Source organism: Camelus bactrianus, chromosome 20 (assembly GCF_048773025.1).
Source record: "Camelus bactrianus isolate YW-2024 breed Bactrian camel chromosome 20, ASM4877302v1, whole genome shotgun sequence".
Taxonomy (NCBI): domain Eukaryota; kingdom Metazoa; phylum Chordata; class Mammalia; order Artiodactyla; family Camelidae; genus Camelus; species Camelus bactrianus.
Window position 1 is genome coordinate 23,720,466 of NC_133558.1, and position 27,524 is coordinate 23,747,989.

The 27,524-nt window shown below is 47.3% G+C and overlaps 2 protein-coding genes across 2 annotated transcripts in view; both read left to right on the forward strand.

Moving 5' to 3' along the window:
• Positions 1-2,444: 2,444 nt before the first annotated feature.
• On the forward strand, positions 2,445-10,343 carry CDKN1A (cyclin dependent kinase inhibitor 1A). The gene is made up of 3 exons (XM_010948997.3): positions 2,445-2,583; positions 7,059-7,514; positions 8,819-10,343. Exons 2-3 carry the CDS (start codon positions 7,070-7,072, stop codon positions 8,866-8,868), a joined length of 495 nt encoding a protein of 164 aa, XP_010947299.1. The 5' UTR covers positions 2,445-2,583; positions 7,059-7,069; the 3' UTR covers positions 8,869-10,343.
• A 6,370-nt stretch (positions 10,344-16,713) lies between these two features.
• RAB44 (RAB44, member RAS oncogene family) overlaps positions 16,714-27,524 on the forward strand; it is a 29,567-nt gene continuing 18,756 nt past the window's right edge. The window contains exons 1-2 of the mRNA XM_074348595.1: positions 16,714-17,101; positions 22,636-22,853. Coding sequence (XP_074204696.1) covers positions 22,647-22,853 — 207 coding nt within the window. The 5' untranslated portion in view covers positions 16,714-17,101; positions 22,636-22,646. The remainder of the gene's footprint in view (positions 17,102-22,635; positions 22,854-27,524) is intronic.

A 27,524-nucleotide genomic window follows, 5' to 3' on the forward strand; every position in this document is an offset into this window, starting at 1 on the left:
TAGCCACCACTGAGAATTCTTCACATCCTCCTTTTTCAAGCTAGTGCTTTCCACCTTTCCTTTCCATCATCACCCTCCTACGTGGGGTCTGGTCTGGATCCTCTGTCCCCTAGGCTGAGTCTCACTACCTCTCTAAGCCACCTGCTTCCTGGGGAGCATGCCTGGGCAGCCAGCTGTGGTCCTGACTAGTACTCAGACCCTCGGGAACATGTCCCAACATGTTGAGCCCTGGCATAGAAGAAGCTGGTGGCTGTTTTGTCTTTGGGGCTGCCTGTTTTCAGGGAAGAGGGGGTGGGAGGAGCAGAAGGTCCCCAGAAACCCCAAGGAGACCTTGGTCTGAGAATTTGCAGTTTGCAGCAGATCCCTTCAGATTGGCCTGGGATCTATTGTGTGCACGTGTGTGTATGTGTGTGTCAGATCTTGCTAGTGACTTCTAACAATCTGTTTCTTTGCCTCTTCAGGGCAGAAGCCCTCCTTTAAGATCATATCTTCACATTCAAGTGTATGGTTGGAAACTTTTTTTGAAACTTTTTTTTAAGTATTGAACAGTACTAGACACTTAATAAGTGCTTAACTGTATTTGTTGAATTCTGTTGTGATAGTGCTGAGGTAAAAGGCATAACGATACTTACTTCCCAAAAACAACAACAAAAAGAATTATTTCATTGTGAAGTTCAGTGCCACAAAACTTTAAATAATTCAATAGAAGCCTTCATTAAAAATTTTTCCCCCAAAGTAAACACTCAGACAATGTCAAGTCTATTTGAAATGCCTGAGAGACAAGGGGTTTCGAATCAGTAGGAGGATATGCCCATTTTGTGCTGGACATTTGACAACTGAGCCTTTGGGTGGTGTGTGTGTGTGTGTGTGTGTGTGTGTGTGTGTGTGTGTTGGAGCTGGGGAGGAGGGGGCTGGTTCTGGGATCTTGGCCTTTTTGAGGCCCTTCTGAAGTCCAGCTACAATCCTGGCCTAACTCCAATATTAGGTAGGCAAGAGGGTCTGGTAATGGGCCCTCCCACCCCTACCCAGGCTCCCATCCCAGCAGGAGAGGAGAAGAAGGCCTGTCCTCCCTGAGGTCAGCTGCGTTAGAGGAAGAAGACTGGGCATGTCTGGGCAGAGATTTCCAGACATTGAACAGCCCTAGATGTCAGTAATTGTAGCTGCTCCAAGCCTGGATTCTACTTTTTAGTGGGATTTCTGTTCAGATTAACACTCTGTTCTCTGCAATTTTTTAAAAGTAGAAACTGCAGCTGTTTTAGGTGAAGGAAGGAAGCAAAGGTGGGGTGCAAGGGGAGCTAGGGGTGTGGAGGTGGGTGGGAGCAGAGGGGCACCTCACTCACTTTTTTGTTTCTATCAGAAGCGCTGGTGGACATTTCCAGAATTACCTTTTGTCAATGTCACCTCAGTATACTGCCTGGAAATGAGGGGTGCTGGGTGCTTCCCTCATTCTAGAGCCACTGAAACAGAGAGGGTAACAAGCTGAGAGCTCTGGGTGAGAGGCAAAAGGCCTGTTTCACCATTGCCACTTATTTGCTGTGTTACCTGAGTCAGACCACTGAACTGAGCCTCAGTTTCCCCAGCAGTATATGTGGGCTGTGTGGGGACTACCCAGTACATGACTCATCCACCAAATCCTTCTCCCCTTCCTAGCCATCAAATCTGCTGCTATCACAGAGCTTTCTCCTGCTGAGGTGAGAGGCAGGTGAGTATAGGGACTGAGGAGGAGGGGGTGGGGAGGTTAGTTCAGTGTCTAATTTCCCCTGGAGACCAGACTGGCCCTTTCTTAGCAGTGTCCCAAATTCCCTCCTTCCCTGGGGCATTTGACGAATAACTTTTCATCCCTTTAGTTCTGTGGGCTTCGGTTTCTTCATCTGTGAAATAAAGGGAATTGAACCCTGTCTGGCCTCCGGGAATGCTTTGTTGGGTGTCAGGGCGCCTCAGGTGATGAGTAGAGGTGGTGTAGGGAGAGATCCGTGGGACCGTGGGAACAGTGGTGGTATCGTGAGGCTTTTCTGGGAATTGCATAGTGAGATGTATCTTTTTTTTATTTAAGGATTTTAATTTATTAATGTCACTTTTCGTGGTCTATTCAGTTGCTTTGGGTAAATCTTTGCCCAGAATCAGTCGGTAGTGGGCAAGAGAGGGGGCTCATCTTAAGATCCTGTCCTCTCTGGGGAAGTGCCAACTCACTCCCCAACTAAAAAAAAAAAACAACAACAACAAAAAAAAACAAAAACAACTAGATTTGGGGCTCAATTCATGGGGAAATGTATCAAGCGCACAATCCCTGGTACAAGGGGTGTGGGGAGGACGGAAGCGCTCTCCTGCAGCACTGGGAGGTTAGCATTTGAGCTCGGAAGATCTATAGAGCTGCCAGGAGCAGAGGGGACGATGTCCCGCGGGAGGCGGTCCCGGGCGGGCGCGTTGTGGGCGGAGCGGCTGGGCCCGCCTCCTGAAACCGAGTCCTTTTATACCGGCAGCGCCGGGCGGCGCCAGCTGAGGTGTGAGCAGCTGCCGAAGTACGTAGTTCAGACACTCCGAGCTGGGCGCGGATTCACGGAGACGCCGAGACCCTCAGAGGAGGTGAGGGAGCCATGGCAGGCAAGAGCGGATCCCAGGCTTTGGCTCTGAGCTGAGCCGAACGTGTCCGTGTGTGTCCGTGCACCTCCTTGGGTGTGTGTCGCGGATGCGTGTCGCCAGTGCGTGTGTGTGCTTTGTTCACAGGTGAATGACTTGCGTGGGTCTCGGTTTTGCGCACACCGGAGTCTGTAAGTGCGCTTGGGACGGGGATCGGGATGTGTTGCAGACTCCCGGCGGGGAGAGGGAGCATGAGTACCAGGGATCCCCGCCACGCTCCCTCTCCTTGAAACTCAGCTGCGAGGGAAGGCGTGGACCCAGCCGCGAGTGCGCCCAGGGCCCCAGGCTCTAACTGCTGCTGGTGTCGTGGGAATGAAACCCTGTACGCGGAGAGCGTGGGAGGGGCGAGGAACGCGGAGCCGAGCAGGTTCATCTGGGATCCAATCCCGGGCTGCTCTCGGATCCAATCGATGCCACCCAGGCCCAGACCCCTAAGGTCTGCGTTACCGACGCCGCCGTGTTCGCCAATAGACTGGGCGCTGAGGTCAGCGCCTGCTGTGTCCCCGGCCCTTGGGAACTTGTCGGGACACGTCCCTTAAGGGCAAGCGAGGTGGTGACTCACGGTGACAAGAAGACCCCAGGGAACGGGCTGGGTGAGGTCAGAACTCCGCCTGGGCTGGGCGACAGTGGCTCCCCCATAAGTTCCCTTCCCTGCCTCTCCTCGGCGTCTGTCTCCCCATCAGCACAGTGACCTATTTGGCTGGGAACAAAGTGTTCCCAGGGAAGCCAGACACCAGAAGATCCAGGAACTGGTGTCCGGTCCCCGCCCCGCGGTGAGCCCTCTGGGGCCTGGAGCCGCGGCCCCCGCGCTGGGTGGGCTTGTGCTAGCCTGTCACTAACGGAAGCTCAGGAGCTGGACCTACCTCTCTCCCACCACCGCCTGGAGAACCCCGGCCTAATTTGTTCTCGGGTCGGTCGGATGGACTCCAGGGTAGCGGAGCCCTGCTCTGCCGAGCGTCGGGGCACGCAGCCCCCGCTGGGGCGGGAGGCAGGGAGAGATCTCGTCTTTGAGGGATGGGGCTTCCAGGCGCGATGCTGCTCAGGGCTTCTGTCATCTGCATTCGGGGGCTCCAGGCGCCCCCAACCTAGTCCAGAATTCCCTGCCCGAGGGCGTCAGGGCTGAAAGGAGCAGGAGGGAGAGTCTCCCTTCGGGCGCCACCGCCCAGCGCGGACTACAATGCGTCCTCCTTGTCCGCGGTGTCCCGGCGGCCCTCAGGGGAAACTTGCGAACCTTCTCGTGCTGAAAAGAATCTTGGAATTACATTTGGCACTTTGGGACGCCCAGGCAGTTCTCTGCTTCCTTCCCTTCCTCCACGTCGCGTTTTGGAGAGGACTTTGAGCGGTTTTGTTTTCGTTCCTCCCGTCTATTTTTATTTTCCAGGGATCTGACTCATCCCCTGCTTTAGGGCGTGGAGATAAGGTCGAGAGCCCGGATCCCTGCGCGCCTGTGCGTGCGGGGTGTGTGTATGTGTTTACACGTATGTGTGTCACAAGAGACGGCGCGAGAGAGGGCGGTTTCCCAACAGTGGCGGGGGTTTCGGAAGCCTGGCTCAGCGTGACGTGTTCGCGGTCCCCGGTCCCCCTCCCGCTTCCCCCTCCTCACCCGAGGGTGACGCGCAGCCGGAGTGGAAACGAAGTTTTGGCGGGCCGGGAGCATTTTGCAGGAAACTGACTCATCGCAACTCCCTGCTGCTGTCCCAGGCTCTGCCCACGCACCTCCCACCCGGCGCGTGATTTCCTGGAGACCAGCGCCCCCTTCCGGCCCCAGCGCTAATGGCAAACACGCCTTCCCGCGGAATGAGGCTTCACCAGCCATTGCTTCTCGCCGCTACTCCAGGGCTGACCTGAGGTCGCTCCCCTGCTCCTACAAAGGAGTACCCCATTGGTTCAGCAGTGTTTACTGAGTACTTACTGTTTATTTGGGAATGAAAATTATGGTTGTGGTTGAAGTCTAAGGCACGAAGGCCAACAGAAGGAGCTAGTCTCAGTTACTTGCTTGTAAAACAAGAGTTTGAGTTTTCTCTGAGGTGGGAGTTACAGTAATGGTCATGAGAGCAGATTTTGATGGCGCGTCTATGAAAGCCATAAGGGGAGGGGTGCTAGAAGTAGAGAGGGTCCCTGCCTGGATTCTGGTTCCGTCTTCAGCTCCTAGAAGCCAGGAAATGTCCAGCTCCCTGGTAAAGCCCTAGGTGGGCTCCTCCTCCTTGTGCCAATGAAGCACTGAGACCCACAGTATCTATTTCAGCCATTCTTTGTGCCCCCTCTTGGCCGGCACCCCAAGCGTGCCCATCTGGAGAACTGACAAAGGCTTGCTTAAATCTCTTTCAGTTTGAATTAAATCGGTCTTTGGAAGGAGAGACTATTAATCCACATATTGAAAAAGCTCCCCAGGTGGTTCCAATGGGTCTCTCTGGTTAAGAAACCTCAAAATTATAGAGGAAGTAGGGTTCAACACTACAGCACAGAACCCAGGGCATTCAGGCCTGGAATCAAATTCTGGCTGTACCACTTGTGAGCTGTGTAACTTTGGAAAAGTTACTTAACTTCTCTGAACCTGGTTACCTCTTTGTAAAAAAGAGCTAATATACCCACTTTTTAGGAAAATTAATATTTGTAAACTTCTTGGAAAAGCCTCTGATACATAAAAATATCTACATAAATCTCAATCCTTGTGCTGAAGAGAGTGAGCAAAGGTTATTCATAGGCTTTGCTCACTGCACTGTGTACCCCCTCTCTATGGGGCAGTGGCCCTTGATCTTTTTAGCTGTGTGGTTTCGGGGCAAGTCTCATAACTCCTGCCCTTTAAACTTGGTCTGAGGTCACCTAGTGCCTCCCTTCCCCTATCAGCTGAGATGTGGAGTTGCAGGCTCCACTCCCTGTGAGAGGTGGCGTGGGGAGGCTTATGTGTGGCGTTGATCCAGGGCTTCTTGCCCCAGGATGTCACTCAGCAGAGCTTTCACCCTCAAAGCCTGCAAAGCAGGACTTGTCCCCAGGAAAACCCAGTCCCTGCCAAAGTTGTGCAGCCGCTCAGCCCTGGAGTCAGGCCAGAGCAGGGCAGGTGGGTGCCAGCATTCCTCACGGGCAAACTCACCCTAGGTTTTCCCTCTCCTGAAGTGGGAGGAGAGGAACCGGGTAGACCGGTACCTTTAATTTTCTTTGCCTGCAAAACGGGTTTCTTGGATGCAGGCAGAATGAGGCAGGGGCTTCGAGGTTGTCTAGACTTCAGATCACCTGATGTGCCTGGCAGGATGTGGCTCAGCCTGGGACAAATCATTGCCCTGCCCTGCCCTGCCCAGCTCCTCCTTACCCCCAGGCTGCCCATCTGATGACATCCTTGGGAAAGGCCCTCAGCCTACAGCACCTGTCAGCTGCTGTCTGAAGGGAGGTGGTGGCCCAGGTGGAGTGATGGGGAGGAGGTTCAGCCAGAACAGAGGCAGAGAGAAATAATAATAATAATAATGTTTTCCAAGCACTTCTATGTACCAAGTGCTGCTCTAAGCACGTTACCTACATTAACTCAATTTATCTTTACATCTGTTCTCTGAGATGTTCACTATTACTGTCTCCATTTTACAGATGAGGAAAATAGAGCCCAGAGAAGTTAAGCCACTTGTTCAGGGTCACCCAGCAGAGCCTGGATTCCAACCCAGGTGGCCTGGCTCCAGAGCCCTCACTTTTAACCACCAAGATTCAGCCTCTCACCTCTGTTTCATCTGCCTTGCCTGGAGGGACTCCTTGGTCAATTTCTTGAGCATGCTTCTATAGCCCTGCTCTTTAGACTTTTATGCAGTTCCTTTTTACAGATGAGGAAACTAAGGCCCAGAGACATTAAGTGACTTTTTTAAAGATTGGGTAGTAAGCAGCAGAGCTAGGACTAGAACCCAGCTGTTTTAAGTTGCAGAGCAGGGTTACCCAACATGGGCATCTAGGTGGGGGGATTCAGAAGGCTGGAGGAACTGTCCATTCATTTGGGAATTGACCTTCTGGCCAGGACTGGGGCTGGGAAACTGCTGGACTCTGGCAATTCACACATACTTGGGGCATTCACACCCATGAGGGACACCTCAGAGGGGAAAACAAATTGATTTTAGCTGATAATACATGGTGGTAAACAGGACCCTGATCCCTGCTATTGCAATAAACTTGCTTTTGTTGACATAAGCTTACCCTTCAGCTGCCCACTTCGCCAGTGACCTTGGGGTGCCAGGCTGGCTGAGCCCTACCCCTTCCCAGTGTCTGCTGGTGACATTTTGGGAGAGCCCATGGGAGAGAAGTAGGGGAAAGTCAGCTGGAAGGAACCAGAGAGACCCTTTCACCTCACGTTCTAGTGAGAAGACCTCACCTGAGATTACACAGCAAAGCATGGCCTGCTAAGGGAGGATCTGATACCCCAAGTGACCAGAGTCTTACTTGTGTCCCAGCTGCAGCCACCATGTCGGAGCCATCCAGGGATGCCCATCAGATCCCACGCAGCAGCAAGGCGTGCCGTCGCCTCTTCGGCCCAGTGGACAGTGAGCAACTGAGCCGGGACTGTGACGCACTGATGGCCAGCTGTGTGCAGGAGGCCCGGGATCGATGGAACTTCGACTTTGTCACCGAGACACCGCTGGAGGGTGACTTTGCCTGGGAGCGTGTGCGGGGCCTTGGCCTGCCCAAGCTCTACCTGCCTGCAGGGCCCCGGGGGGCCTGGGATGACCTGGGAGGGGGCAAGCGGCCCAGCACCTCGCCTGCCCTGCTGCAGGGGACATCTCAGGAGGACCACGTGGACCTGTCACTGTCTTGCACCCTTGTGCCTCGCTCCCCTGAGCGGCCTGAGGAGTCCCCAGGTGGGCCTGGCACCTCTCAGGGCCGAAAACGGCGGCAGACCAGCATGACAGGTGAGGACAAGTGCAGAGAAGGATACTGCAAGGGATCCAGACTCCCAGAATTCATGGTGCAAGGGCTGACCAGTCTGGCCAAGCTTGCTCATTACTCAGAGGGGGAAATAAGCCCAGAGAGGGGAGGTGACTTGCTTGAGGTCACACAGCAAGCCTGCCACCAAGACCAACTATCTAATCTTTATTGGGAACATTGATTATATGCCAGGCCCTTTGCTAAGTTTCTAGATTTCGTTTAGTCCTTATAGCAATCTTACACCATAAGACATTCTTGCCATCCTTTCATAGGCAAAGAAACAAGCCTCAGAGAGGTCGAGTGATTTGCCTAAGGCTCCACAATGAATTTGCAGTGGAGAGAAAACTAAATTATTTCCCAGCTGCCCTACCCAAACTTAACTCCCCTTCCCCATCATACATACACACTTCCAGCACCCCCTTCCCTGCCTGTTTTTACTCTTTGGCACCTTTTTTTTTTTTTTTTTAACTATCAACAGCTACCTTCTTATCTTGATATTGTCCATCTTCCCAACTAGGATATTGTCTCATGAGAAAGGAATCTGTGTCTCTCTTGCTCGTCACAGAATCCCCAGCACCTAGGATAGCAGGTGCTAGAGAGAAAATGAATGAGTGATTCTGACATTTGAGCACTAACTATGCCAGGTGCTTGACCAAGACCTTTATAGAGAGCATTTCATTTAATCCTTAGAGCACCCAACCAGTCTTATCTTCATTTTAAGGGTGAGGAAACAGGCTTTGAGAGGTGCCACCAAGAATCCCACAGCAAGTCTGCAGCTGGGTCAGAACTAACAACATAATGATAATAATAATGATAATGATAATGACAGCTAACGTTTATATGGCCCAGGCATTGTGCCCAACACTGTTCATGGATTATCTAATGGAATCCCCAGAGCAGTGCTATCTGATAGAACTCTGCAAAGATGTAACTGTCCAGTGCCACTGGCCACATATAGCTGCTGAGTACTTGACATGAGGATAGTATGACCGAGGAACTGAATTTTTCACTTCATTTAATGTTATTTAATGTAAATAACCACATAGGGCTAGTGTCTACTGTATTAGGCAGCTTGGTTTAAAGCAGGCCCATGGATGTTGGTCCTGTTATCAATCACATCTATGAAGGGTGACGGGACGCCCCCCCTGGGAGATGCAGTGGAAGTTGCCAGAGTTCTTCCCTGTACTTGGCAATGTGTCCCGCTGGCCCTTCTGCAGGTTACCTTGAATGGATGGCTCTGCTGCACCCTCTTCGCCCTGGCCTGGCTGACTCTGTTCTCTCTCCTCAGATTTCTATCACTCCAAACGCCGGCTGATCTTCTCCAAGAGGAAGCCCTAACCTGGCCACTGGAAGCTTTGTCATCCTGGAAGCGAGAGGCCCACCACAGGCCTCTTCTGCATCTTTTGCTTTAGTTCTTTAGTTTGTTTGTCTTAATTATTATTTGTGTTTTAATTTAAACTCCTCCTCATGTATATACCTACCTGCCACCACCCTCCCCATGCCCCCAGCCTCTGACTTTAGAATTATTTAAAATAATTAGATAGCAGAAAAATAGGCTTATTAGAGTGCTAAGTGTTTTTATTATGCAGACTATTATTTAAGCCCCCGTCATCCTATGCTCTCCATTTCCGTTCTCCCTGAGATAAGGTGAGGCTGGCACGTCCACCCCTGATGGGTGGTACTCTCTGGAGGAGCCTGGCTCCTTCCACTCACCATCTTATGGGTGTTAAAAAATTCTGCCTCTTTCCTGTATTCTCAGATCTGAATTCCTTATAATTTGAGAAGTAAACAGCACTTTGAAGAGGGCTCAGCAGAGTCAGGCCATCATCAAAACTTTGGGATCCCCTGGCCTCCTCTAAGGCTGGGCAGGGTGACCTTGAAGCGGGCACAGCCTGGAACTGGGCTGGGGATTTGATACCCTCCTGACCCTTGATACTCCCTCTGTCCCATGAAGGTGTGGGGAAGGTAGGGTCCTGTAGCAAGCCACCCCACTTCCTCTTACCCCTCTTCCGCCCACAGGGGAGCCAGCCTCAATATTTGGCTTCCCCTGCACTTTTCTAGGAGCCCCAGACCCCTCTTTTCCAGCTGGGCTCTCAGTCCCTCTCTGCTCCTCTCCCCTCCCCCATGTCCTTTCCCTTTAGTACCTTCTCAGCCCTGGGTGGCAGCTCTGGGGTGCTTGTCCCCAAACTCAGTGGACTGGGAAGGGAAGGGGCATGCTAGAAGTAAGGTTTCCCACTTCTACCTCAGGCAGCTCAAGCAATGACCACCCCTCTTCTTAGATCTCGGGGTAAGTGGTCAGACCAGCCTCCTTGAAAGGAGATCTCCCTGTGTTGGGGGTTTGTGGGTGAGGAGCAGATTTTTCCAGGAGGGAGAGTGTGGCACCAGTCCCTGGAACTCATCCAAGGACCTTCCCCATCTGCCCCCCGCTCCCCTGTTTGATTGCACTTTGAATAGCAGCTGAACAAGGAGTCAGGTGTTTTAAGATGGCAGGAGTAAGGCTGTGGATAGGGCATGCTAAGTGGGCTGATATGGACCTGGGAGTTGTGAGTTGTCTCTCCTGGCACTGACCGTTGAGCCCCTGCAGGCACCGAAGTACTTGGTGGCTCTGACCCCAAACACCTTCCAGCTCCTGTAACATCCTGGCCTGGACTGTTTTCTCCTGGCTCCCATATGTCCTGGTTCTTCTGTCTCCACCTAGACTGTAAAGCTCTCAAGGGCAGGGAATAAGTCCTGTACTGCTCTGTGTCCTTCACAGCTCCTCCCACAGTGCTGGGTATACAGCAGGTGCTCAATAAATATTTCTGGTGACTTTACTTGTAATATTACTGTTGTGGTCAATATACGTTGTTGCTTATAAGAACAAGCAGGCAGAGTTTTTTTTTGGTTGTCTTCATAATTTAAAAAGTTAAGCATTTAAATTTTTAAAATGCAGAAAGTTTAGTAAACTGAAAGACCACAAAGCAAAAAGCAGACACACGACAACAAAACAAAACAATAAATCATCATACCTCTGCAAAAATTGCAACTGTCAATATTCTGGTTTCTTGTGTGGTCTTTTTTAGTAAAGAATACATTGTTACTCATCAGGGAAATGCAAATCATTTCTCACTGGGGAATTGCAAATTAAAGCCACAATAAGATACTACTATACATCTACCAGAACGACTAAGATGAAAAAGACTGACAATGCCAAGTATTGGCAAGGATATGGAGCAACTGGAACTCTTATACCTTGCTGGTGGAAGTGTGAAATATTTCAACTACTTTGGAAAACTCTGGCAACATCTTTGAAATATGCCTCCCCTCATGCCTACCCCATGACCCAGGAATTCTATCCTTAGGTTTCTTCTCAAGAGAAATGAGTATACATTTCCACCAAAAGACATGTTCATAGCAGCATGATTCTTAATGTACCCAAACTGGAAGCAACCTAAATATCCATAACAGAAAAAAAGATATGTACTTTGTGGTATCTGTATAGTGAAATACTACTTGACATTAAAAAGAACAAAGTAGTCTTACAATCATGTTCTGATTATCTATTCATAATTAACCACCCCAAGACTTAGTAGCTTAAAATAACAATAATTTACTTGCTCTGGATTCTGCAATTTGGCCAGAACAACTTCTCAGATGCTGAATACTCTCTTTAGCCAGCGTTGTGTTCCTCATCTCCCCCAGCCCCAGCCCCACACCCTTGAGCTCTCCCATGTGTTTCCCTGTTCCTACCAATACATATCAGCCAGACATGTAGCTTTTTGGTTAGTTATTTCCTCCATGAGCAGGGACCATACTGTCCTTGGTGGGCAATGCTGAGGTCTGACCCAATTACTGGTCTAAGAGAAGCGGCCGGCAAACCCCAGCTCTGTGGACCAGCTGCCTGTTTCTGTATAAATTTTATTTCAACATAGATACACCGATTTGCTTATTGTCTATGGCTGGTTTTGTACTATATTTTAAGTAGTACAAAAGCAGAAATGAGTAGTTGCAACAGAGACCACGTGGCCCGTAAACCTAAAATATTTACTCTCTTGTCCTTAAAACGTTTGCTGACTCTTGTCTAGAGGCAGAGAGGGGAGCAGGGTGAATCTCAAGGAAGATCAAGCATCACCTTGCAAGGCATGCCCCTAGGCGAGTCTTTCATGTGGGCTTCCTGTAATGGGAGAGTGCTCTCCTCTAGCGAGGGAGGGGGTGCTTCTGCAGGCTTGGAGGGCTTAGGGAAAGCTAGGGGTACAAGATTCTCTAGTTCATCCATCCAAACTCTCCATTCCAGGCCTCAGCATCCCACCCTCTCCCTGCCTGCTGGGGCTGTGCAGTCAGTCTCTCTTGCAGCTCTGCCACTTTCATAGCAAATCCTGGGGCTGACTATCAGCACAGCCTGCCCTTGGCCTCAAGAGATGAGGGCCATTGAGAATGCTCTTGTGGGGGTCTCCCAGCTCCCACAACCTGCCCCGAGTTGAGCCTGTCATTCTCTTTCTTCAAGACTTCTGGGGTGGTTAACAAAAGCCAGCCAAACCCCACAGTCCTCATAATTATCATTGCCCCATATCTTTCGAGTGTCAGACCTATTGCATGTCAGTGTTGTCCTGGGAGTCTGCCTGTACCTCACCCCAGTCCACCTCCCACAGGACCCATGCTGGGTCCGGTCAGCATGAGGCTGCAGCCTACGGCGGGGGGTCATAGTTATCACCACTCCACTCACTGGACATCGGGTCCACACTGCCATCTCACTGGTGAGGGATCTACTTTCAGAAGTCCACCTGCCATTTCTGGTACCAATTCTCTTAGATTTTCTTTTTATCTCAAAGGCCACCTGAGATGTGTGTGCAGGTGGTTTACTTGGGAGGTGGTCCCTGGAAGCACAAGTAGGAGAGCGGAGAATGTGGGAAAGGAAAGGAAAAAGCCAGCGGAGGTGCTGGTGAGTGAGTTCTGCTGTGTGCACCTGGGAGGTCTGAGGAGACCATGTGGAACGTGCTCTAGAAATGTCTTGGGTTACTTGCCTGGGTGTCTCTGGGGTTCTTAACTACTGATGCCAGTCACTGCTGATTGAGGGCTGCCTCCAGCAAATTCAGGTTGCTCCTCAGGTGGATCTAGTTCCCTTGATGCGAGAGCGAATCAGAGTTGTAAGCATTTGAGGTGAGAAGCTATAGCCCTGCCAGGAACTATCTACCAAAGCTTCCAGTGAACACAGACAGGGGCCGGGGGGTTCTGCTGGGGCCTCGGCAGTGGCTTCTGTAACTACCCTTCAGCCAGCCTGGTGCCCAGGGGAGTAGGTTGGCAAAAATTACTGCAGCTTTACCCGCTCCCACCCAGCCCAAAGAAACATGAGCTCCACGAGGGTAGGTCTTTGCCTCTTTTGTTCCCTGCCATATCCCAGCACCTAGAAAGTTCCCAGCAGGTCATAGGTGTGCAATACATGTTTGTGTGAATCGAATGATTCATTGTGGCTTGAATTTCCTTCCTGACCCAAACATTCGTCTCCCAAACTGCACCCCAGCCCCAGTCTTCAGCCCTACTGCATCCCATCCTCGCTCCCACATCACCACCGCTCATCACTGAACAATCAGTCTGGCAGAGGAATCAGGCTACCTGCATATTGATAGGATGGAGAAGCTGGAGATTCTCTAACTCAGTCTCCTTTTAACAATCACAAAAATAACAACAGCTAACATTGATTCTCATCTGCCCAACATGGTTCCTATATTTTATATAGTTTGTAGCATTGAATCCTTACAGCACACCTCCAAGGTGGGCACTATGATTGCTGCACAGATAAGAAACTGAGGCAACACATCCTTACTTCATTTGCCTGAGGTCACATCTGTCGGAAGGGTGGGGGGCTGGGATATTCACGAGGATGACCCAGGTCATATTGCCTGCTCAGTAACCCAGAAAGGGGAAGTGCCTTGCCAAGGGCCACTGCCACTGTGACAGCTCTTAAGCGGGGGCTTTCGGGCACCTGTCTCCTTCTGTGCCCCTCCTCCATCTTTGTAACTTAGCTTTTCTCAATATTACATAAAGCATGCTACATAAATGCAACTTCAAAACAAGTTTCCTGACCCTGCTTTTCCTCGAGATCAGCAGCCTGCTTGAGCTCCTAGAGACAGTTTGGAGCCCGCAGCTGGAGGCAGGGGGACCCGGGGCTCCCAGTTTGAGCCCCAGCTCTCACCGCTGCACCCCAGAACAGACAGTATCTGGTTTCAGGGTTTACACTAAACTGTGTCGTGAATTCAAGCATCTTTAGGGAATTGAAAAGTAGTGAGCTTGAAACTTTCCCATTCACAAAATGATCTCACTGCCTTGGATCCTTGTTCACTCATTCAGTTTTTGTAAAATTTAGTTTCTGAGCTCAGTATTTTTAAGCCTAGCGACAATATATTTTAAAATTAGCTCCACTGTTTCCAAAAAGGCCTGGATCTAAATTTTTTCCTAGCAGCTGGTTTTATCCTCCTGCCAACTGGCTCCAGGGTGGGTTTCTCCTCTGGAGCTGGTGCAGAGGGTGAGGCCAGGCTGAACTCTCACCATCTACAGACTCCACTCCATGACACTCAGGCTCCATCAGAGAGGGCTGTGACCTCCGCCTGCCTTCTCTGTGCCCATTTATTTCCATGATTGGGAGGTGGGCTGGTGGGGTTTGGGGGAAATGAACTGAGAATGTCTTGAGATTCTAGGGGCTGGGTCTTAAGAATCCAAACTCTGTTTTCAAAGAAGTGGAGAGAGTCTTGATGGAGAGAAAAAATCCTGGGTTTGTTACATTTGTCTAAATTCAGCAGCAAACACTGCTGGCCCTTCTTTCAGAATGTATCCAGAGTCCAGTCACCTCTGGTCACCACCTCCACGACTGCCCTCTTGGTCCAAGCCATCATTTGTCTGGATTATAGTAACTTCACTGGTTTCCTCTTCACTGGTCTCCCTGCTTCTGCCTTTGCCTAACACGGTCTATTCTCCACAGTGAAAGCTGCCACAAGGATCCTTTCAAAATCTGCATTGGATCATGTCATCCTCCAAGTGGCTTCCATCTCACTTATAATAAAAACCATGTCCTTCCATGGCCTACAGTTCATACTGTTACCTTTTGCATCATCTCCCTTTACCCTTGGCTACCTGCTCCAACCACAATGGTCTCTTCATATGTTCCTCATGTATGTAAAGCATGCTCCTGCCTCAGGGCCTTTGCACTCACTGTTTCCTCTCCCTGAACACTCTTCTTTCAAAACTTCTTCCTCACATAGGCTATTCCAACATCACCTACTTAGACAAGCTTCTCCAGACCACCATCTCCAACTAAAATATGCCTCCCACTGTTCTATCCCTTCACTCTGCTTTACTTTTCTTCATGGCATTTATTGCTACCAAACATTATATTACATACAGTTTTTCCCTTTTTTTTTAATTTTTGTATTCTCAGTGCCTAGCATAGTGTCAGGCACATATTAGATGCTAATAAATATTTGCTGAATAAGAAATGAGTATCTTATTTAGTGCAATAAAGCCATAGAAACTCTCTGAGTATCAATTTCTCAGCAGTAAGAAGTGGGTAAAAAGGGTTGATTGTGAGAATATATATTTATTTAGAAATTAAATTTGTTAATTTTGAAAACTTTTTGTTTTGAAATAATTTCAGACATACAACAAACTTGCAAAAATAGTAAAATACTTCCTATCTACCCTTCACCAACAGCCCCTAAATGTTGACAGCTCCTTCATCATTCTCCCTTTGAATATTTTCAAATTATCCTTAAATTTATTTTTGAATGGGTAATGTCTCAAGATGGTACAAAATAAACAGTAAAACATAAATCTCCTTCCTTGTCCATCCCACTACTTCTCCTTTCCAGCCCAACTGCTACCGGGCTCTTGTCTATTCTGTCAGAAATATTCTATGCATTTACAAACACATACAGCTGCATATGCATTTATAGAGCATAAATTTCAACCACACACATACGCTTTGTTTCTTCATGCCAAGCATACTATACTCACTGTTCTGCATCTTAGTTTTTTCATTCATATCTTTTGAAGGTCATTCCATATCAGTCTACCTGGATCTTTCTCATTTTCTTCACAGACGCATGATAAGCCATCACATGAATGTACCCGGCCTTATTTAACTAGTTTCCTGTTGGTGGAACTTTAGGTTGTTTCCAATCCTTTGCTACTACAGACAATGCTGTAATGGATATCCTTTTAAATCGTCATTTTGTGCATCACCTGTAGGACAAATGACTAGAATTGAAATTACTGACTAGAAAGCTTTTTACATTTTATATGTTGATAGATATCATCGCATTTCTTTTCATGAAGAATGTACAGAGTATCTTCTTACCAACAAGTGAAAATATTTTCCTACATCCTTTACTACATGGTATGTTGTCCATTTTTTTTTGCTTGTTTTACCAACTGGATAACTTTAAATGAGATATCTCATTGTAATCTTATTTTTTATTTCTTTTATTATGAGTGAAGATAAACATTTTTTCACATGTCTAAAGCCATTGATATTTTTTTCCCATGAATCATATGGCTTCTAATGCTTTGTGATATGCCTGGAAAGGCCTTGAGTGCTCCAAGTTTATTTTTTTAAATTATCCCATAATTTCTTTTGGCATTTGTTCAAACATACACAGAAGTGGAGAGAATAGAAGGAGCCAGCAGTACCCTTATCAGCCTCAATGGTAATCAAAACAGGGCAGGGCCAGTCTTTATTTCATCTATGCCCCACCCATTCCCCCCATCATTATTTTGAAACAAATTGCAAACAACATATAATTGTTTGATTTTTTTTTTAATGCTTAAACTTTTGATCTGGAATTATTTTAGAGATAGAGCTCCAAGTTTGTTTTTTGCTGATACCTTGCCCATTCCTCCTACAGTTTATTGACTAAACCATCTTTTCTCCACTGATTTGAAATGCCACCATTATCATACACTAAATTCCCATATATGGTGAGTCTGTTCCTTTCTACTCTTTATTTTGTTCCATCGACTCATCAGTTCATATTCAGGCTCCAGTACCATGCAGTTCTGATAGTCAGAGCTCTACAATATATGGTGGTGTTTGTTAGGTGAGACTAGTCTCTAAAAGATGCTCTGGTATTCCAGGGTGTGGTCTGAGAGTGGAGGATCTATGTTCCAGTCACCCAGCTTTAGCCATAACTGTGCCCTTCAACACTCTGGCTAGGATGAGGTGAGGCATCACTCTGGCAAACATAGACTTGGGTCCAAGTTCTGGCTTCATCACTGAGAGCTGGGTGACCTCACCCTTTGGAGCCTCTGCTTAGAGGCGTCTCCACCCAGCACCAGCTTTCTCTAGCTCCAAAACTGTAGGGCAAGCGTGCCTTGGGAGTACCAGGCAAGATTGTGAAAGGATAACCAGTGGTCACTTCAACAGGAAGTCCCAGAGGTTAACACAAGAGATTGGCTCGCCATGAAACGGAAAGAGTGGTTAAGAAAGAGGCAAGACTGTTAACAGTTCCAGAGCTCGTGGGCTCCTAGGGGCAGTAGTTGCCTCATTGCAGGGTCCAGGAGACACGGGACTGCGTGCACGAGAGGAGACGGGAGCCTCTGAGAGGTGGGAGACTCCCTGGAGTTGCAATGCTTCTTTTCTTTGGAGGGGTGAGGATGGGGGAGGGAGCGGCAGTCCCCACCCAGCTCCTCTGGGACAAGGTGCACAGGGCTGAGCCCTCTTTTCTCATGAATTTGGAGCTCTTTGCATAGTCTAGTGAAAGGCACTTGGGCAAGAGACTGGGATAGATCACCTACTCTTAAGTGGCCTTGTGACCCAGGAGAAGTCACCTGGCTTCGCAGAACCTCGGTTTCTCTAGCAAGTTAGTGGGGGGAAGGAGGATAAATAGACTAGAGCATTTCTCAGACTCACCAACTTGGACAGTGGGGGTTCTGTGACTATCACTATTATTTGTAGTTATTGAAGTAGGTGAAGAGCAGACTCAGTTCCTTGGCCCTTTGGAGAGAGGATGTTGGAACTGGGGGAAGCCCTAAGGCACCTGAAGACACTCTATTGTGGTTCTGTCCTGTCCCCAACCCCACCCTTCTTACAAGGCTCTCCGCTTCCCCAGGAAAGCCTGTGGTGCCAGCTTCCTGAACTGCCTCCTGCAGCCGGGAGCCCATTCTGGGGATGCCTGGCTCTCAAGCTTTATGTGATTTGTTGGGCGAGGAAGTGGGGAGGGGTAGTAGTGCTGGGGGTTTGCGTACATGTGTTCCTGGACAAGAGGAGGGTTTTCACTGTTAAGGGGGTGAAGTGGCGATGATTGCAAGGGGAACGTTGTGGGGGAGGGGGCTCTGACCAAGGGCTGCTCCTGCTGGCTGACTCTGAGCGCCACAGGGACTTCTGTGCCCACCAGTGGCTATGAGGGGTGTCGTGTTGATGGTGAGAGCTGACTGTGAGGGAGAGGTGGGTGAGGGTGATGGCTGACTGAGTTGGACTGGCTGAGGAGGGAGTGTATGCACGTGTGTGTGTGCACGTGTGTGTGTCCACATATGTGTGGACCAACTGAAGGATGTTTCCACTGTTTCTGAGTGGCCATACCTGTCCATGAAGGAGGCACAAACTGCTTTTAGGATGTGTTGTAAGGCCGTGAAGGGGGTGTCCACTGTCCCTGCCTGTTGGTGACGGGAACTTTGAGGCAGAGCTGGCAGTAGGGCACCTGCTGCCTTTCTGCCCCAGGCCTCCTGACAGGCAAGGAGGGGGCGCTGGGTGCCTTCCAGGGAGGGAAGGATTGATGGACTCAGAGAGCTGGTGCTGAGCCTGAGGCATAGTGGGGACTGGCACGGTGTCCAGGAGGTGCTGCTTTCTTACAAAGTGCCAGGGGACATATGGAAATGGGGTGCAGCTTGACCGGGAACTCCCTGACAGGGATGCCAAGAGTGTCCCATGTGGCCGCAGGAAATCTATTTTAGGATTCTAACTCCCTTCACTTGTGGGAGCCTGACAGACTCAGTGATGTGGCACCCACATCACAACTTCCCCCAGCACTTCAGTTCTAGAAGCTTCCGCACTGGGAATCTTATCTTATTATCTCCACCAGCTGAAGTATGCAAGAAACTTGAGTTTCTAAGTCTCACAGCCAGAGCAAAGCCTGCTCACTCTGCCCTGCGCTGAAGCCCTGTCCCATCATGGCTGCTCTGCTGGGCGTCTGCAACCCGCAGAGAGGCCTTCTGGCCACTGAGAAGGTGCGTCTCCAAGAAGAGGTCTTGGAGCTAGTCTGTCCCATGACAAATGAGGAAAGTGAACCTGGTGCCATATTTGCTTCTAACATCATGGCTTGGGCAGGTCTCTGCCTCTTGGAGCCTCCCTCCCTCAGTTTCCTCATCTGTCAAGTGGGGATAGATCATATCTGTTCGGTACCCAGGGTTTATGGGGCTTAAATAGAATTTCACCCTCATCCATGTTGTTACCACCACCGTCATTGCTACCTTTACCCAGTGGTTGCTATGTGTGGGTGTTTTACATGCATTCAACATATAAAATATTCAACAAATGTTTGCTGAGCTCTGACTGTGAGACATAGTCCTAGGCATTTGGGATAGAGCAGTGAACAAAAGAGTAAACTCCCTACTCACTTTAGACTTCTATTTCAGTAAGAGGAGATACAAATTTTAAAAAATAAATCAATTAAAAGACTATTCTGGAAAGGTGACAAGTGCTAAGAGAAAGTAAAGCTGGAAAGGAAGGTGGGCTTCGCTGGGAAAGGGAGGTGGTGTTTCAACTTTAATTATCTCTTCTAATCCTGTGTGGTTGGTATTAGCCCTGTGTTGCAGTGAGGAGACTGAGGCACAGGGATGCTATGTGACTTGCCCAAGGTTGCACAGCTAGTGAGCGGCCGGGCTGGAGAGGCAGAGTCTGTCTGACTCCAAAGCACTGGGACTGAAAGTCACTTCCTCTCTTGACCTCCTTTTCCACATTTATGGGTCAAAAGGGTGGGATCGACCCTCTTCTGGTACTGAGTGAGTGTTTCTTTGATTATAACACACAAGACCCAAGGCCACTGGAGGGCCGGGGGTGAGGAAGGGCGACCAGGGAGGGAGGGGGCTCCCCTTTTAGGGGGATGGCGGGTGTGGATGGATGTGGCCCAAAGAGAGGTGTGTATCTCGTCATTGTTTCCAGGGGCAAATATGGGTGATGCAGGAATAGGAGATCCTGGGGGAAGGACAATTATACTAGTGTAGTAAATTCTCTATTCTAACACCTGGAATCTCGCTCTTGGCTTCCCGACTTCCCCCAACCTGCTTTTTATTAAGAAAACGTTCAAATCTACAAGAGTTGAGCAAACAGTGCAATGAATGCTATTGGCTAACAATCTGCCCCATTTACCTCCCCCCACAACATTTCCTGTTAATTTGCTTGTGTATTTACTCAGAACCATTTGAAAGTGAAATGCAGGTATTACACACCTTAGCACGGATCCCTTAAAGGCAAGGAGACTCTCCCTCACAATCACAACACTCGTATCACACCTAAGAAACTTCATATTACTCAGTGACTCTCATCTAATATAAAGTCCATATTCAAATTTCCCCAGTTGTCCCCCAAATGTCTCTTATTCTTACTATTTTTTTCTGAAAGAGAATCCAGCTAATGATCACATACTATATTTAGGTGTCATTTATCTTTATTTTCTTGGATATAGAACAGTCCCCCTGCCTTATTTTTAATTTTACAACTTCAGCAGTTTTTGAGTTTACTAAGTTGTCTAGCAGAACATCCCACATTCTAAAGGACACTGTGAGTCAGCAGAGGAAGCAGTGAGTAGTTGAGGGTCCAACATGCCCAGAGCAAGGCTGGATACCATGAGAGGATCCTGGGTTAAGTGTGATCTCCCCTGCCCTGGAATTCCTTGCAAAATTATGTCACCTCTCATAGGAAGTCCTCCCTGATAGACACTGGCAAGTGAGTTGCTCCTCTTGCATTGCTCTCACAGCACTTGGAACATAGGTTTGCTGCCCCTTCCACACTACACTGTAATTAATTTTGTGTCTTTTCCTGAATAAGGCTGTGTGAGTGCCTTCAGAGGAAACCAGCAGTAAGTTCATACCTGTACCTACAGGGCCAGGGCTCCACTTGGGTATGTAGCTTGTGTCCTGCACAAGGATGCCTGGCCAGGGGGGTGAGTGGGGACTAGAATCCAGCCCACAGTCCACTTGCCAAACCATGGGCCCTGGCACTGGGCTGTGTCTGCTGGGAGGAAGGGGCACCTTTCCTAATCCGTCTAATGGAACCACATCATGGCAGGCCCGCTTTCCACTGTGCTGCCATTCAGTTCGTGCTCAGTCAACAGTTGTCCTTACCTGCATGCTAGATCTTGGGAAGAGTTTGGGCAGCAGAGATGTGCTGGTAATTGTTCTTTGTGGGGAAAATCCCCCCTAATTTGTAGTATTTGCTAATTCCCATGACGTAGATACTCCCACAGTGGCTGATCCCAAGCCACTGAGTTGGGAAGAGAGGCACACAGTTGGCTCTTGCAAGCCACTGGATGTGGCTCCAGCACAGCACTGTGGTTTTACATTTATAATCTTAAAACTGCATCTGAAGCAGACTTTGAAGGCCCTGGAGAGAGAGATAAAGAGAGACAGCGATGGAGAGAAACAGATGGAGAGGAAAAACAGACAGGAAGGAAGAGAGGCAATGACTAGAGGGGAGACAGAGACTCTACTTCACTCTAAGGCTTGGGGCCTCCCCAAAGGTGAGGAATTGCTTCATCCAAGTCCTATGCAACCTATGTGAAGGAACTTGCCCAAGGAGAGGCTGGGCCAGTGGCTTCAGACCCCTGGAATGAGCCCGTTATCCCTGAAGCAGAGCCCCTGACTCCTCTACTCAGCCTGTCTGTGAACTGTGACCCCAACAGAGAAGCCCAGAGTGAGTGAGGTGTTCCTGTTGCCTCAATTCCTTTGCACATACTGTCCACTGCTTCTAAATCCTACTTGCCTCCTTTAGAGCTTATGTGCACATCAAGCTCCTCCCACCCTATTCAGTTTTATGCGCCCCAGACTTATCTGCCTCTCCAGGGCAAGACCAGACTGCTCCTTCCAGATTCCAGCCTCCCACTCTCCTGCCCTGGGCCCTCACCTGGACAAATTCTTATCCATCAAAATCTTTATCAATTGACTGACTGACCCAAGACCTTCAGTGACAGATGAAAGTACCCCAATTAATGAATTGGATAACCCTTACTTGAGTACCTACTATGTGCTAGGAAGCTAGGAGCAATGTGGACTGAGGTACAGAGTGACATTCATGTGGGGGAGCCCAGAACATCATGGGGCCATAGATAAAGGGGCACAAACTCTGCTTTCAGTATGGGGGTGGCTGCAGGGAGGCTCTCGGAGGAGGTAGCCCCTAAGGTGAGGGAGGAAGAGGTATCAGCTAGGCAAGGCAGGGAGAGAATCGGGGAGGTTTGGGGCAAAGGGAGCAAGGGTAGGAGAGAATCTGGGATTCCAGGAAAGGAGTGTGGTTCAGAAAGGTTGCCATGGACCATGATGGGGTGCCGCGGTGATGGGGTCAGGGAGGGGCATGTCTTGAAAGGCCATAAGAGCCACAGGGTGGGGGCAGCTACTGATTTGCTGGTGTGTATGTTGAAGGAGTAGAGAAATGTTGAGGAGGGAAAAAAATGCTGGAGGCCCGTTGAGGCTGAGAAAGGGAGAAGGGAAGGGTGGAGAAAGCCCCTTCAGGAAGGTGAGATGTGAGATGAGCTGGAGGAGCAGCAGGAGAGACGGCTCAGTAAGCTGCTTCCGGTCCTTCAGACAGTGAGATCCTGGACCACCCTGGGTAACCACCCCCAAGTCAAAAAATAGGACGTATAATGGCCAGAGAAGACTTACAGCAGAGAACTGAAGGAGATGAGGGTGTGTGGATAGCTCAGGGAAGAGCATTCCAGGCAGAGGGAACTGAAAGGGCAAAAGCCCTGAACGGGATGTGCTGGAGGCCATCAGGTGGGGGTGGGTGGTGAGGTCTGAGAGGTCAGATCAGGCAGGGCTTCATCAGCCATGGTGGATTTTCTCCACGAGTGACGGGGATTCATGGGACAGTTTTGAGCAGGGCTTGACTGTGTTCAGCAGCCCCGTGCTCCCTCATCTCTCCTCTGTCCCCAGGCCAGAACACTATGGAGAGTGATCAGAGGGTGCCCCGAAAGGGCCGGAAGCTAGGCTCCAGCCGCCGGCGGCAGATGCGAGAAACAGCTGATGGCGAGGATGTCCCTGTGGCCCCAGAGCCAGGCTCCTGGTCCTCCCAGGCAGCAGCAGAGCTACAGGGCTTCTTCCAGGACTGTGGTGCCAAGGAGAGGGGCTTTGTCACTCGAGAGGACCTGGCGGTGAGTCCAAGGGCCCATCCCACCCCCTGAATCCCTTTTCTACAGCCTCCTGAGATTCCCCATCCCAACAGAACTTGCCTGCTCTTTCCCCTTTCTCTCATCTTCAAATTTGCTCTCAGAAAAGGCTAGGAATTTGTTTATACTGACTAACACTTATAAGGCTAATTTAGGTGTTACCCTCTTCCAGAAACATTAGCAGTTTAACAAAGGAAAGGTTTTAAGCCATAGAAGTAACTTGCATGTGTTATAATTTTAGGCCCACTGAGCAAGGAAGTTTATCTTGGGGAACATCAGGGCCCTGGAAATCAAACCATGTCAATGACATAAACTTCGATGAAACAGATCAGCCATGGTTGTGCAAGCCAGTAAGGAGTCTTAGGGCGTGGCCTTGACCAAGATTGGCCAATTTTTTTGTCTGTTTGTTTCTCCTGTTTTCTGCCAAGGGTCCTATGTGGGTTGCTGGATTCTCCCTGGACATGCTTTCTCCTGATACTGCTCTATGCTCTGGATTTTGTTCCTCCCCCATCAAAACTGACCCTTCCGATATTCCACCCTCAGGGCCACAAGGGGTACAAACGGCTGATGTTAAAATATATTTTTCGAAATGGTTGAAAAAAAAAAGACTTGAGTAGACATAAAATCAATACTTAGCAAATATATAATTTATTATTATTATTATTTATTAATGAGGGAACAATTAAGATGTTATGGCAGGTTCCAGGAGCATTTGAGAAGCTGGGATATTTGTAGGCAACTTGGCAGAAGAGTGTTAGGATAAGTTTCCTGAGTTCAATTTTTAAAATGGCTAATATCCAACAGGTCAGACAGCTTTGAGGTTATCTGTGCTACTAGACAAAAATTATTTTTACCTCTCCTGGGCAAAATCTACAAGTTAAAAAGTAACTTCAGTAGGTCTAGGACTTTTAATGAAAGGTAAACAATGAGATGAATTAAGTGCATTCCTCTCGTCTAGACAATGCCTAGGTAGTCATTACCCCCATGTAATATTGAGACGACGTGCTGTCTACCTTTTTGTCTTATTTCCAAGTTTCAGATAATTTCCCGTGATTATACATAACCTCCAAAGTAAATTCTTGATATAAAAAGGCTGATCTCATTAGGTTTGGCTCGATTATCTCCATAGGTGCAACAAGGGTGTAAATAAAACATGTGGGCTCCCTTGACTGGGCTCCGCAAATGGAGGCTTTTGAAGGATTGAGCCATTTTAGTTTCTGTCCAGAAAGTTTTCATATGGAATCTTAAACTGGACTTTAGAAAACCCTTGTTATTTGCACTTCTGACTAGAGTGACCATCTGTCCCAGTTTGCCTGGACTGGAGGGGCCCCTGGGATGTGGGACTTTCAGTGTTAAAACTTGAAATCTTTTGAGCAAACTAGGGCTAGTCAGCCTCCCTACTTCTACCCTAAAGCTAGGAAACCAAGCACAAGCCATTCTCTACCAGCTTTCACCTGCAGCACTTATAAATGTGAGGAACTTCCTCTCTTCCTGAGGTTCCCAATTTTTCTAAGGTCCCTGTCCTGTCCAGAATTCACCTTCCTCATCATGTGTTTCCAGACCAGGCTCCTGGGAGAGCTTTGCAGGCATCGGTTCCACAAATGTTCCTTACTTGTCACACTTGATTAAATGAGAATCATCCTTTTAATATTACATCTAGCTGCACAATTATTTACCCAACTATATCTCAGTAAAAAGGAGGACAGATTCTTATTGAACCTGTGTAAATAACTATATTGCCATGGAAAGGAAGGAGATTCAGGAAAAGTATTGGTTTAGGAATCAGGAGTGTAAAATTTCAGTTTATAAAAGCATACGCTCCTACTGAAGGTTAGAGACAGCTTAAGAAGACAGAGAAAGGACTTCCTCAAACATCCATAAATATGGAACAATAAAAAATAATGTCAACTGCATTCCCAACAAATAACCACAACTCAGTTCCTTCAACCATTCATTTAGTTCCGGGTAATTAATTCTTGTTCTGCTGGATTTTGGGCGAGCTGGCTGCTTCTGGTGTGAAAAGAGTCCTAGAAACTGTGACCCACTGGCTCACTCTGAAGGTAGGCTAAGTCAGCTTGGAATCCTGGACCCAAGTGAAGCATCAAGAGTTCATAGAACCTGGTATAGTCCTTTTCCACAAGGCTTTGAGTCTGTGCTTTGTGGAAGACACAAATTGGCCTGCAACATGTAATCAAGTTTTCAGGCAAGGGTAGGAAAGTAGAAATGCGTTTAGTAACGAGACTGAAAAGCTGTGGTTATTTATTACAGTAACTAAGAATATCAAAATGAAAGAGAGTAAAATGTTCTACTGGGATACAGTGTGTAAATATTTCATAAGCGTTTGCTCAGTGTTTCCCCTGAAGGTAAGAACATATTATGCATAGCAAAAGCATTGAGAAATCTCCAGGGCTTTCCTATAAAGCATGCAATTTCTGAAATACGTATATTAATAGCGTTTTACCTTTGTAAACTTAGCTAGGAAAGGCTGAACGTCTCTTCTGATCTGCCAGTTCTTCCTATGATGCTTTTATAATAGTGTCGAGGTATTTAATAAATAAAGAGAAAAATATCCTGACATTTAAATTTAATTTACCTAAACTTAGGATCTGATGTTGGGAAGGCAAAACCAAAAGAACTATCAGAGAAGACAGGGCATTAGGTTAAGATAGAATCATGGGATTCTGAGAAATAGTACTTGGTTACCTATTTAATCAAAGTGACAGTAAAACAAAATATTTTGAAATAAATACAGAAGGCAACACTGTTGTAAGGACATTTAGCTCTTTGATGGGGAAGTGGCTTTGCTTTTTGTTTTAAAGAAAATCAGAACACAATAAAGCCAAAACAAAGCAGAGAAAGTTATTCTGCTGAGATTCGGAATCAGTTACCTGCACAACTTACACAGATTATTAATAGTAACCTCTTTTTATCCCTTTCCTTAGAGCTTTAGGGCCAATTTATCATTTTAATAGAGATGGAGCCGAATTCTAGTTTTGCATTAATATAACATGTGGCGGTAAAAGTTCCACAAGATTTATTTTTTGGTATTTACTTTTAAACCCATCAAAGCTGAGCCAAATTTGGCAAAATGTTAATGTATATTTCATAGTCTATTTTATAGACTCAGGTGTTAAAAATCAAGACAACTAAGATTGCATTTCAGCAAACCCTCTACAACTCTTTATATCTATTCAGATTTTGCTTTTAATCCTTTTTCATGTCCTGGAACAACTAGACACTTTAAGACAAAACCACTTTCCTTAAACCTTGAAAAGCAAAAACACATCCCATTTTCCTTGCAGATACAGTTGTTTTTCTTTGTCACTCTTGTTCCTCGTATTGTCTCAAACACCCTCAGTGATTATAACTTTCAACAAAGTAATTAACCTCTGTTTCCCAGAAAGAACTAGGGGGTAAATAACTGAGAACTGACTAGCAAAGCTCACAAACACACATCACATGACTTTCTACAGTCACACATACCCTTGTACAACTTTAAAAAATTATGATAAAATTTACATAATATAAAATATGCCATTATAACCGTTTTTATGTGTAGAGTTCAGTGACATTAAGTTTATCCACATTGTTGTGCAACCATCACCACCATCCAACTCCAGATCTTCTTCATCTTCTCTAAAGGAAACTGTACCTATTAAACACTAACCCCCATTCTCCTAGCTCCTCCTCTCCTAGAAACCAGGATTTTACTTTCTGTCTCCAAGAATGTGACCACTCTAGGTTCCTCATATAAATAGAATCATACAGTACAGGTCATCCATGTTGTAGCACATGTCAGAATTCCCTTCCTTTTTAAGGGTGAATAATATTCCATTGTTTGTGTATACCACATTTCATCTATCCATTCAACCCTTGATAGACATTTGAGTTGCTTCCATCTTTTAGTTATTGTGAATATTGCTGCTATGAATATGATTGTACACATATCTACCTCAATCCCTGCTTTCCCTGGCACAACTATTTAAAGTGGCAAAAATGAATTCATACACTAACATGACCCAAAGATAGTTGCTTTTTAGCATATAAAAATAAGTAAAAGCATATAAATTTAAAATTCTGCTTAACAATCAATGTTCCAGTGTTTTTTCCTAGAAAATTTCCAGGTGACCAAAAGTATTTATCCATTAATTTAATTACTATCAATTCAGGTATTTCAAGTTACCTAAGTCTCTTGGAAATACAAGTACCGTTGATATAAAATTTGTTAGAATAATAAATCAACTGCGTAGAACACAAGTTTATATTTTTATAATCTTAAATATTATGTAAAGATAATGTTGGCTTATTTGAAAGTAAAACAAGATGAGAAGTATAGGAAATTCAGATTAACTAGTTTCTTTACAAAAAGCAAATCCAGATCTTAGAAAAATAGAATGTATACTTGTATTATATTTACTATAGGGCAGAGAAAACACAAATATTATTTATCTTTCGTAAACCAATCTAATTTGTCCAAAGATTCTCCTTAATTATATGAACCTGGCTCCTTAAAAGTTTTCTGAGTTAGCAATTTCTTATAAAAATGAATTTTTTTGTAAGCCCAGCACATTTAAAGCATTAGAAGTTCAGTTTCTTTATTTTCTGTGACTTTGGGGGCCATTAGATTTATATACGCCCTTATTTGTCTCTACAAAT